We start from the raw sequence: 12,490 nt of genomic DNA on the forward strand, positions 1-12,490 counted from the left end.
AAGTTTGATGTTTTGAATGAAGATTGTATCAAGCATTATGATGAATATTTTTATAAGAATTTTTAAAAGGTACAATAAATGTATTGTCTAGCACTGATGATGTTACCTAGTTTGGGTAATGAAACATCTGCAAGAAAACAATCAAGTTCAGAGAGCATCAGAGGGGCCCCTCATTTCAACCCTGAGCTACAAATATTGTCCTTGAAATGTATTGTCATCCAATATATTTAAAAAATCATCTAATGACTGGGAAATTCACTAATTTCTTTATTTGCTTCTGGAGGCCAGCATTGAGAGAGCCCAACTTTATCAAAGGAAGGCATTCTTAAGTAGAAAATACAGTGCTCTGGTAATTGATTATTTTACTTAATCTGCTACCACTTTAGCTTTTTTGGCTATTGTAGTTCAGCAGTTTTAACTGAAGAGTTAAACTGTTTTAATAGAGCACAGAATAACTTGTCCCAGTAGACAGCATCTCTATAGGATTCCTGAACAGTTGAAAGGTGTGTTAAAATGGAATAGACAAGATGCTCCAGAAGTACCTGTAAGTGACTGGTGTTCTCCAGCCAGGATACGGGCGGCCTTGTCGATTTAATCTGGGAAGAGTTTGATCCTGTGACTCCTGAAGAAGTGGACAAGATCATGGGGAAGCTGAGCTCCACCACGTGTTTGTTGGACCCGTGTCCCTCCTGGCTGATTTATGCGGCTCGGGATGGGACACGAGGCTGGTTCCAGGCAGTGATTACTACTTCTTTGAGCGAGGGTAGCTTTCCCGCCGCCTTGAAGGAGGCGGTGGTGAGACCCCTCCTCAAGAAGCCTGCCTTGGACCCAGCAATATTAAACAACTTTCGTCCGGTCTCCAACCTTCGCTTCCTGGCGAAGGTTGTTGAGAGCGTGGTGGCGCAACAGCTCTCTTTGTTCTTGGACGAAGCTGATTATCTAGACCCGTTCCAATTGGGTTTCAGGCCCGGGTACAGCACGGAGACGGCATTGGTCGTGCTGGTGAATGATCTCTGGCGGGCTCGGGACAGGGGCTGCTCCTCTGTCCTAGTCCTTTTAGACCTCTCAGCGGCTTTTGATACCATCGACCATGGTATCCTGCTGCGACGTCTCAGGGGGTTGGGAGTGGGAGGCACAGTTCTCCAGTGGTTCTCCTCCTACCTCCTGGAACGTTCGCAGTCGGTGTTGGCAGGGGGGCAGAGATCGACCTTGAGACCTCTCACTTGTGGAGTTCCTCAGGGATCGGTTCTCTCGCCTCTCCTGTTCAACATCTACATGAAGCCGCTGGGTGAGATCATTCGTGGTTTTGGAGTTGGGTATCATCAATATGCTGATGATACCCAGCTTTTTATTTCGACCCCAAACCACCCCAGTGATGCCCTCGACGTGATGTCCCGTTGCCTGGAGGCGGTCCGGGTCTGGATGGGGAGGAACAGGCTTCGACTCAACCCTGACAAGACTGAGTGGCTGTTCGTGCCGGCATCCCGGGAAATTCCTATTATTCCATCTCTGGCCATGGGGGGTGAGCTATTACCCCCCGTAGATAGGGCTCGCAACTTGGGGGTCCTTCTAGATTCACAGCTCTCTTTGGAAGAGCATATTGGAGCTGTGACTAGGGGGGCCTTTGCCCAGGTTTGCCTGGTGCGCCAGTTGCGACCCTATCTAGACCGGGATGCCTTGCGTACAGTCACTCATGCGCTCGTGACCTCTCGTCTAGACTACTGTAATGCTCTCTACATGGGGCTGCCCTTGAGGTCCACCCGGAGACTTCAACTGGTGCAGAATGCAGCCGCGCGAGTTGTCTTGGGGGTTTCCCGATACTCCCATGTTACACCTTTGCTCCGCGAGCTGCATTGGTTACCAGTTGCTCTACGGGTGAAGTTCAAGGTGTTAGTGATGACTTACAAAGCCCTTCATGGCATGGGTCCGGATTACCTACGGCAGCACCTGGGGCTGGCGTCAACATCCCTCCGTCCAGTGCGCTCCCACAGAGAGGGCCTCCTCAGGGTGCCGCCGATCAAAGAATGCCGATTGGTGGCCCCCAGGGGGAGAGCGTTCTCTGTGGGCGCGCCAGACCTTTGGAACCGCTTACCGGTTGAGCTCCGGATGGCCCCCGAACTTCGCTCCTTCCGGCGCGATCTCAAAACCTTCTTTTTCGAACAAGCTGGCCTGGTCTGACGGGATGGGGTTGGGTTTTTATAAATAGTTTTAATTTTAATATGTATTAATTTTATGGGCATAATGGTTTAATGGCTTTTTAATTTTTGTATTCTGTTTTTATTATGTATTGCCCTGTTCACCGCCCTGAGTCCTTCGGGAGAAGGGCGGTATACAAATTAAATTATTAAATTATTAAATTAAATATTAATGCCAACTTCAAATGGGGGGAAACGGTGTTGCATAGACTTCCAGCAAATAAACCAAGTGGCAAAATTCAATGGGCATTCAATGCCCAGAGTTGATGCTTCTTGGATGGCCTAGATAGAGCCAAATATTTTTCACCTGCCAAAGGATATTGGCAAATTCCACTGGAACACCATTCAAAAAAGAAAACCACATTTGTTACTTCATAAGTTCACTTTTAATTAAGAGAATGTCATTTAATCTACATGGGGTACCCATTACTTTACAGTGTCTAGTGAACAAGATTTCATCGAGTCAAGGGGAATGATATGCTGCCTATCTAGATGATGACCTCATATACAGTACTGTGCAAAAGTGTTGGGCAGTTGTGCAAAAATGCTGTAAATTAAGAATGCTTTCAAAAATAGAAGTGTTAATAGTTTAGGATGGTCACACCAAATATTGATTTGATTTGGATTTCTTTTCTGTTCATTTACTTTCCATTTTGCTAATTGATAAAAATAAGCTGTTCAAAATTCTATTTCTGGAAGCATCCTTAATTTACAGCATTTTTTCACAATTCCCTGCACAGTACTGTATATCAGAACCTGGGAGGGACATCTTCAACATTTAAGGTTAATAATTGATAATTTAGGAAAACCTGGCCTAACCATAAACCCTGAAAAGTGCCATCTGGGATATCAAGAATCCTGATATAAGGAGTTTATGGTTGGAAACGGAGAAGTTAAACCAGAATATAGAAAGGCTGAAACCCTGAAACAAGTGGACGCCCCCAGAGCAAAGAAGTTTGTTCTAGCAGGGTATTGTCACAGGTTCATACCTCATTTTTCTATTGTGACTCAACTCCTCACAGACCTAATGAGAAACAACCCTCAAGGATAAAATTTCTAAACAGCACCAGGAAGTATTTGGAAAAATAAAAGACACATTGTGTGAGAAGCCAGTATTGAAAGGACAGGATTTTCCTCAACCCTCTGTTTTACAAATAGACATATCTAGCATAGGCTTAGGCACCATGCCACCCAAAATTATGAAGGAATGGACCACTCTATGATCTACCTCTCAAAGAAGCTCCTCCCCCCAAAACAAAAATATAACACCATTGAAAGAAAAGCCTATGCACTAAAACAGGCAATCAATGCTCTGCATGTATATTTGTGGGGTCAGGAATTCACCATAATGATTAACCACCAATCCCTCACGTGGCTGCAACAAATGAAATATGCCAATTCATGGTTAACCAGATGGTATCTCGCATTACAACCTTACCACTTCAGTATCATACATTGAGCAGAACAGCAAAATGTCATGACTGACTTCCTATTGTGGTGTGAGAAAAACACAGAAATGGCATTACTCTCATAAAAATAAAAAAACAATCAAAGATATTGATTATTTTTATTAAAAGGGATGAGGTAAGGGAGGAGAGAAGTGGCCCAGAAATGGAATGTTTTTTTGCAATGCCAAACTAAGTTCTCTAGAAAGAATAACATTTTGGATTTTTCTTCATGGTTGCTACTACTGTTTTAAAATATATCTAAGTCAAATACAGCAATTTAATTTTCTACTTTTCTTTTTATTGGTGTTGTATAGATGTGGATGAATGTGAACAGAACTTATGTGAGCAAACATGTGTTAATTCACAAGGAAGTTATACTTGCCACTGCAATGGAAAAGGCGGAATTAAACTCTCCAGTGATATGAATACTTGTGAGGTACTATTTTAATACTTCTATTCTGCAGGCAGATATACACAAATGGAGCCTCAAGTTTTATGGGATAGCAGTGTACAAAGTGAAAAGTTTAACTCATTCCCTTCTCTTGAGTCTGGAGAAGAATTTATTAAAATACTGTATGTCTATATAATAATACAAATTATAATACAAGACAGTGTTGCCTAACATGAATAGGGAAGATGCATGCTTAAAACTTTGGTTTTCAGTTCCATTCACACAGCATGTGTTGCTTGTTTATCTTGCCAAGTGAAATTTCTGATATGACCTTACAGGTTGCCTTCGACTTACAACTTACAACTTACAACAGCCTTAAAAACGATATTTTATAGCCTGTAAAGCACTTCTAGATGTTGTAAAAAGTCTCTCCACCCACCACTCCTTTGTCACATGATTACATTGGCAACCAGCTCGTATTTATGGTTGATTGTCAAGTGTCCCATGATTATGTAGGGAGAGGAAATCCTTCAGTGGGCTTCAGGAACAGATCTCAAATCCTGAAGATTCATTAGCTTCCTAGGGTAGAAAGCTAGTGAATGCCAGCATTCTGAAGGCTAGAAAGATTTGTGGGAAGGCTAGCAGATGTGATTGCTCTTGTATTTGTTGGAAGGCCCTTCTTCAATTTGTGCAGTTTGGAGAAAAAGTCTTCCAATGATCAACAGAATGGGACCCACTTGCAGGATGGTGCAAGGTGGTTTCAATAGGAAGGTTGTACCTTCATATCAACTGGGCAGGTCTACAGCTGCAGAAAAAGGCAATTTAATGACTCACATAAACACTTAACAACAGCAACTGGAAAACTGGGATTACGGGCATTGAGTGAAATGGTCACATAGTTGTCTCAGTTGATAACTGCTCTGCTCAGTTTCAATTGTGGTTTTAAGTCTAGGATTACCTACACAAAGTTGCCTTCAGTCAACAGACTCTCTGGGTCTTTCACTCCAAAGTTTTCTGTCTGCTGTTATTCAGCCTTTTTCACCAGAGATCCATCAAATGGACTAGTTTTATGGTCTTTTACATCAGAAAGATGTGCTATATGACTGAACAAAATAATAATATACAGATAACTCTTGGTTTACAACCACTCATTCAGCAACCATTCAAATTTGCAACAATGCTGAGTGAGTAGTATTACTTCTGGCCATTGCAGTGTCTCATAGTTATGTGGTTGCCATTTGTGACCTTTTTTGCCAACTGCCACAAGCAGAATTAATGGGGAAGCAGACGGGGTTGCAAAGGGTGACCATGTGACATTCTCACTTAATAACCCATACTGATTTTGCTTAACAGTGGCAATCAGGACTCCCAGAATTTCTATTGCTGTGGTGTGTAACATCTAAGTAGGGAAAAGATGGCTGTTTGATGGAGATGTTCACAGTGATGTTTTGGACACATCACTCATAGTAAAATGTGGTTGTGAAATCGACAGCTAAGCTGGATGCCTGGTTTACTATATCTGCTTTTCAGGACAGTTCAAAATCACTGAATGATGTAAATATAATTCATACACATATATGCACACACACATGCAAATACACACACACACACACACACACACATCTTTGTAATTGTTGATCTCAATCTAAGCAGAGTGTCTTGAAAAAACTTTTCTCCCTCCCCCAGGATATTCTGCCTTGTGTACCATTTGCTACTACAAAAAGTATTAAATCCCTCTATCTTGGAAGAATTTTTAGTGGGACACCTGTCATCAAACTATCCTTTAAAAGGAGACAACCCACAAGGTGAGAATTGCTTTTTAAAAGCAATTTAAATAATAATTTTCCCTCTTAAATGAATTTCATTTACCTTTCTTTGCAATTTGTCATCCTGGGCTGGAATTCTAAGATTTACTAAGGACCAATTGCCTAGTGATGCTTAGTTCTGAATAACAATTAAAATTATGCTCTTATTTTATGTCACTGGAATCCTTAAAGGAGTTCTTATGTATGCCAAGATGGGTAGTCTTTGGCTGCAGACCATTTGAGGTGTGAGAACTCTCCAGAGTTGCTGGGTTCAAATTTGGGGATTTGGGATTTTAAGAGCCATAGTAGGTATTCTTCATTTTGATCATCCTCCATGTCTTGAACTCCTCCCAGATAAGGAACTTTCCGTTTTGAGGCAGGGGTTGAAGGGTTAAAATACTGATTGTGTCTCTTATGTATGGGCACTAACTTTGCTAGTTGACGGTATAAAACATTGTTCATCAATGTACACATCTTTGAACATCAACATTGTCCTTTGTAAGTTCCAGGTTCTTCTTTTCATCTTTTCCTTTGTGCATATCAGAATCTTAACTAAGAAATACCAGAAAACCTCTTTACAAGCTCTTTCTGTATATAACACACATGACAGATAAGGGATAAAAGAACAATGCATCTGGCTTGGTCTGGTGCTGTGCACACTATTATCTATATCAGTGGCTTGCAATCCACTGAATACAGTTCTTATGAGAGGGACAGGAATAGGTTACTCCATGATCGGAAAACCTATAGTGCATGGTCAGCAATATATGTGCAAGCTTCCTTTCTGAAGGTTTCCTACAGCAAATAGTAATTGAAGAAATGTCAGCAGTCATATGAATGTTTCGGTGGCAGAAGCAGCAGGTCATGTGTCTTGTCAACAAATGGTTATAGTTCTTGGAAAAAAATAACACATTTTCCAGCGATGATAAGACAGTGTGTTGCGTAAGAATTGTTTGCAGAACAAGGAGAGATTGGGAACTCTCTCTCCCTTTTCAGCTACCTCTCTTGCCTACCAGGCTAACAACTTTCACTAGAACGCACAATAAGTGTGTCGTTCATTTTCTTGTTTCAGAGTAATTTCTTCTTCAAATGATGCCACAGACATCACAAGTACCGTATATACTTGAGTATAAGCCGACTCGAGTATAAGCCGAGACCCCCAATTTCACCCCCCAAAACTGGAAAAAGTTATTGACTCGAGTATAAGCCGATCCGCCGTTCTGCAAGCCTGAATACACAGGAATACCCTGTGTGGCCGCGGCTCGTCGGCAGGTCTCCGTTCCTCCTGCCGACCTTTGGGGAGGTTTGGGCGCCTCCCCAAACCTCCCCAAACGTCGGCAGGTCTCCGTTCCTCCTGCCGACCTTTGGGGAGGTTTGGGCGCCTCCCCAAACCTCCCCAAACCTCGGCAGGTCTCCGTTCCTCCTGCCGACCTTTGGGGAGGTTTGGGCGCCTCCCCAAACCTCCCCAAACCTCGGCAAGTCTCCGTTCCTCCTGCCGACCTTTGGGGAGGTTTGGGCGCCTCCCCAAACCTCGGCAGGTCTCCGTTCCTCCGCGCAGACCTGCCGACCTTTGGGGAGGTTTGGGCGCCTCCCCAAACGTCCCCAAACCTCGGCAGGTCTCCGTTCCTGTTTGGGGAGGTTTGGGCGCCTCCCCAAACCTCCCCAAACCTCGGCAGGTCTCCGTTCCTCCGCGCAGACCTGCCGACGTTTGGGGAGGTTTGGGCGCCTCCCCAAACCTCCCCAAACCTCGGCAGGTCTCCGTTCCTGTTTGGGGAGGTTTGGGCGCCTCCCCAAACCTCCCCAAACCTCGGCAGGTCTCCGTTCCTCCGCGCAGACCTGCCGACCTTTGGGGAGGTTTGGGCGCCTCCCCAAACGTCCCCAAACCTCGGCAGGTCTCCGTTCCTGTTTGGGGAGGTTTGGGCGCCTCCCCAAACCTCCCCAAACCTCGGCAGGTCTCCGTTCCTCCGCGCAGACCTGCCGACCTTTGGGGAGGTTTGGGCGCCTCCCCAAACGTCCCCAAACCTCGGCAGGTCTCCGTTCCTGTTTGGGGAGGTTTGGGCGCCTCCCCAAACCTCCCCAAACCTCGGCAGGTCTCCGTTCCTCCGCGCAGACCTGCCGACCTTTGGGGAGGTTTGGGCGCCTCCCCAAACGTCCCCAAACCTCGGCAGGTCTCCGTTCCTGTTTGGGGAGGTTTGGGCGCCTCCCCAAACCTCCCCAAACCTCGGCAGGTCTCCGTTCCTCCGCGCAGACCTGCCGACCTTTGGGGAGGTTTGGGCGCCTCCCCAAACGTCCCCAAACCTCGGCAGGTCTCCGTTCCTGTTTGGGGAGGTTTGGGCGCCTCCCCAAACCTCCCCAAACCTCGGCAGGTCTCCGTTCCTCCGCGCAGACCTGCCGACCTTTGGGGAGGTTTGGGCGCCTCCCCAAACGTCCCCAAACCTCGGCAGGTCTCCGTTCCTGTTTGGGGAGGTTTGGGCGCCTCCCCAAACCTCCCCAAACCTCGGCAGGTCTCCGTTCCTCCGCGCAGACCTGCCGACCTTTGGGGAGGTTTGGGCGCCTCCCCAAACGTCCCCAAACCTCGGCAGGTCTCCGTTCCTGTTTGGGGAGGTTTGGGCGCCTCCCCAAACCTCCCCAAACCTCGGCAGGTCTCCGTTCCTCCGCGCAGACCTGCCGACCTTTGGGGAGGTTTGGGCGCCTCCCCAAACGTCCCCAAACCTCGGCAGGTCTCCGTTCCTGTTTGGGGAGGTTTGGGCGCCTCCCCAAACCTCCCCAAACCTCGGCAGGTCTCCGTTCCTCCGCGCAGACCTGCCGACGTTTGGGGAGGTTTGGGGAGGCGCCCAAACCTCCCCAAAGGTCGGCAGGAAGAACGGAGACCTGCCGAGGTTTGGGGAGGTTTGGGGAGGCGCCCAAACCTCCCCAAAGGTCGGCAGGTCTGCGCGGAGGAACGGAGACCTGCCGAGGTTTGGGGACGTTTGGGGAGGCGCCCAAACCTCCCCAAACAGGAACGGAGACCTGCCGAGGTTTGGGGACGTTTGGGGAGGCGCCCAAACCTCCCCAAAGGTCGGCAGGTCTGCGCGGAGGAACGGAGACCTGCCGAGGTTTGGGGAGGTTTGGGGAGGCGCCCAAACCTCCCCAAACAGGAACGGAGACCTGCCGAGGTTTGGGGACGTTTGGGGAGGCGCCCAAACCTCCCCAAAGGTCGGCAGGTCTGCGCGGAGGAACGGAGACCTGCCGAGGTTTGGGGAGGCGCCCAAACCTCCCCAAACAGGAACGGAGACCTGCCGAGGTTTGGGGAGGTTTGGGGAGGCGCCCAAACCTCCCCAAAGGTCGGCAGGTCTGCGCGGAGGAACGGAGACCTGCCGAGGTTTGGGGACGTTTGGGGAGGCGCCCAAACCTCCCCAAACAGGAACGGAGACCTGCCGAGGTTTGGGGACGTTTGGGGAGGCGCCCAAACCTCCCCAAAGGTCGGCAGGTCTGCGCGGAGGAACGGAGACCTGCCGAGGTTTGGGGAGGTTTGGGGAGGCGCCCAAACCTCCCCAAACAGGAACGGAGACCTGCCGAGGTTTGGGGACGTTTGGGGAGGCGCCCAAACCTCCCCAAAGGTCGGCAGGTCTGCGCGGAGGAACGGAGACCTGCCGAGGTTTGGGGAGGTTTGGGGAGGCGCCCAAACCTCCCCAAACAGGAACGGAGACCTGCCGAGGTTTGGGGACGTTTGGGGAGGCGCCCAAACCTCCCCAAAGGTCGGCAGGTCTGCGCGGAGGAACGGAGACCTGCCGAGGTTTGGGGAGGCGCCCAAACCTCCCCAAACAGGAACGGAGACCTGCCGAGGTTTGGGGAGGCGCCCAAACCTCCCCAAAGGTCGGCAGGTCTGCGCGGAGGAACGGAGACCTGCCGAGGTTTGGGGAGGTTTGGGGAGGCGCCCAAACCTCCCCAAACAGGAACGGAGACCTGCCGAGGTTTGGGGACGTTTGGGGAGGCGCCCAAACCTCCCCAAAGGTCGGCAGGTCTGCGCGGAGGAACGGAGACCTGCCGAGGTTTGGGGAGGTTTGGGGAGGCGCCCAAACCTCCCCAAACAGGAACGGAGACCTGCCGAGGTTTGGGGAGGCGCCCAAACCTCCCCAAAGGTCGGCAGGAGGAACGGAAACCTGCCGAGGTTTGGGGAGGCGCCCAAACCTCCCCAAAGGTCGGCAGGAGGAACGGAGACCTGGGGAGGTTTGGGGAGGCGCCCAAACCTCCCCAAAGGTCGGCAGGAGGAACGGAGACCTGCCGAGGTTTGGGGAGGCGCCCAAACCTCCCCAAAGGTCGGCAGGAGGAACGGAGACCTGCCGAGGTTTGGGGAGGCGCCCAAACCTCCCCAAAGGTCGGCAGGAGGAACGGAGACCTGCCGACGTTTGGGGAGGTTTGGGGAGGCGCCCAAACCTCCCCAAACGTCGGCAGGTCTGCGCGGAGGAACGGAGACCTGCCGAGGTTTGGGGAGGCGCCCAAACCTCCCCAAACGTCGGCAAGTCTCCGTTCCTCCGCGCCCTGCCTGCCTGCTTCTTTCCGCTGCGGAAAGAAGCAGGCAGGCAAGGCGCGGAGTTTGGGGAGGTGCGCGCGCACCTCCCCAAACCTCCCCAAACTTCGGCAGGTCTCGGACGGCGGTGGCTTGGGAGAGGTGCGGGCGATCCCGGAAGCACCAAAGCCTCGGCCGCGCACAAGTCCTCGGTAAGTTTTTTTTGTTGACTGGAGTATAAGCCGAAGTGGAATTTTTCAGCCCAAAAAGTGGGCTGAAAAATTCGGCTTATACTCAAGTATATACGGTATACTAGCTTAGGAGTCAGTGAATTCTAGGGTTGGGATCAGCTAGAATGCAGTTATTGGGGAAGGAGGTATGGTGGTTGATTGAAATTTTCCATAATTTCCTGCCAAGACTATCGTCCTTAAAATATATCAATTTACACATGAAAATAATTGGTGCACCAAATGGCATCTATAGGTAGTCCTTGACTTACGACTAAATTGTGCCCAAAATTTCTGTTGCTCCACATGACAGTTGTTAAATGAGTTTTGCCCATTTTATGACCTTTGTTGCCACCATTGTTATGTGCAAGCTTCCTTTCTGAAGGTTTCCAACAGTAAAAAGTCATTGAAGAAATGTCAGCAGTCATATGAATGTTTTGGTGGCAGAAGCAGCAGGTCATGCAACAAAATCACTGCAGTTGTTAAGTTAGTAACATGGTTGTTAAGTGAATCTGGCTTCCCCATTGACTTTGGTAGTCAGAAGACCACAAAAAGTGAACATAGAACCCCAGGATACTGCAACCGTCATATATATGAACCAGTTGCCAAGCATCCAAATTTTGATCACGTGACCATAGGGATGCTGCAATGGTCATAAGTGAGAAAAATGGTCATAAGTCACTTTTTTCAGTGCCGTTGTAACTTCACAAAGTCACTAAACAAATGGTTGTAAGTGTAGGACTACCTATACTACAAACTATGGAGATGAAAAAAAAACACGACCAAATATACATCACTATATGAGAAGGAATAGCAGAGCCAGGGTGGGGTGAAAAGAAGGATCAGCCTAGAATCACTACTTGTCCACAGACGGAACTAAGTCCAACCCCCCTGGGCTGCCGTTGACTCTTACCTAACTCTAAGCAGGTGCGGACCTTAGTGGAGAAGATTCTTGTACATAGGCTTTTAGCCATAAATCAGTTAAATTGAAACATCACATGTGACATCACATGTAATCACAGTGCAAGACCTGACCTTTTGTACTTGCTGACTTTGAATGTTAATGCCCAATGCTTGGGGTTGGCCTGATGGTGTCCTGTTTCATCATCCCCAATGATTCTATGGCTGGTAGGTTTTTTTTAATCCTATGGTGGTAGTCTGAAAGTATAAGTGTCTGGAAAACAGGCTGTATTCCCTACTTAACTCTTTTTTTCCTTCTTATTCTCATGTGTCCAGACTTGAAGCTGAATTTGATTTTAGAACCTTCGATCCTGAAGGTATCCTTTTTTTTGCTGGAGGCCATCAAGACAGAACCTGGATAGTCTTGGCTTTGCGCAATGGACGGTTGGAGTTGCAACTCAAGTACAATGGAATCGGCCGGGTGACCAGCAGTGGCCCAATCATCAACCATGGCATGTGGCAGACAGTGGGTATAGTACAAGCTGTTATTCTCATGCCTTTAAGTCTCTTAAGCTAGACAAGTTCCATTGGTTTTAATTGGGTGGTAAACTTTATGCTGCATTGCTGGACTTTTTACTGCTTTTATTACAATTCTAAATTTTTTTTAAAATGATGCTAGTTGGGATTTTTATCTTGTCGACAATTTTATTTGTGATTCTAAATGGTACATCGCTTGGAATGATGTGTAGATATTTTTAAATAATACAATGACCTGTACTTTGCTCATAGTTAAAAATAGAATTCTTTATATTTAATAGAATAGAACGTTAGTTTTTAATTCTTAAATATATATTTTTATTTTTCTGCAATTTTGTGACATTAGTTAACTTTAAATTGTATTTGCCTCTGCAGTTGTCTTTAGAATTGTAGGTTAATGCTGAGGCAGGCAGGGTAGAGAGATGTAAAACTTGTCAAGCACCAATCCCATTATAGTGAATCTTTTTTAACTTATGAATTTTAGACGTGGAAAGGGAA

The 12,490-nt window shown here is 47.8% G+C and overlaps 1 protein-coding gene across 1 annotated transcript in view; it reads left to right on the top strand.

Annotated features, from left to right (window-relative positions):
• GAS6 (growth arrest specific 6) overlaps positions 1–12,490 on the top strand; it is a 56,001-nt gene that overhangs the window by 33,130 nt on the left and 10,381 nt on the right. Inside the window, exons 8-10 of the mRNA XM_081326751.1 lie at positions 3,958–4,079; positions 5,721–5,839; positions 11,792–11,981. Coding sequence (XP_081182877.1) covers positions 3,958–4,079; positions 5,721–5,839; positions 11,792–11,981 — 431 coding nt within the window. The remainder of the gene's footprint in view (positions 1–3,957; positions 4,080–5,720; positions 5,840–11,791; positions 11,982–12,490) is intronic.

Source organism: Vipera berus (genome assembly GCF_964194415.1).
Source record: "Vipera berus genome assembly, chromosome: 4".
Lineage (NCBI taxonomy): Eukaryota > Metazoa > Chordata > Lepidosauria > Squamata > Viperidae > Vipera > Vipera berus.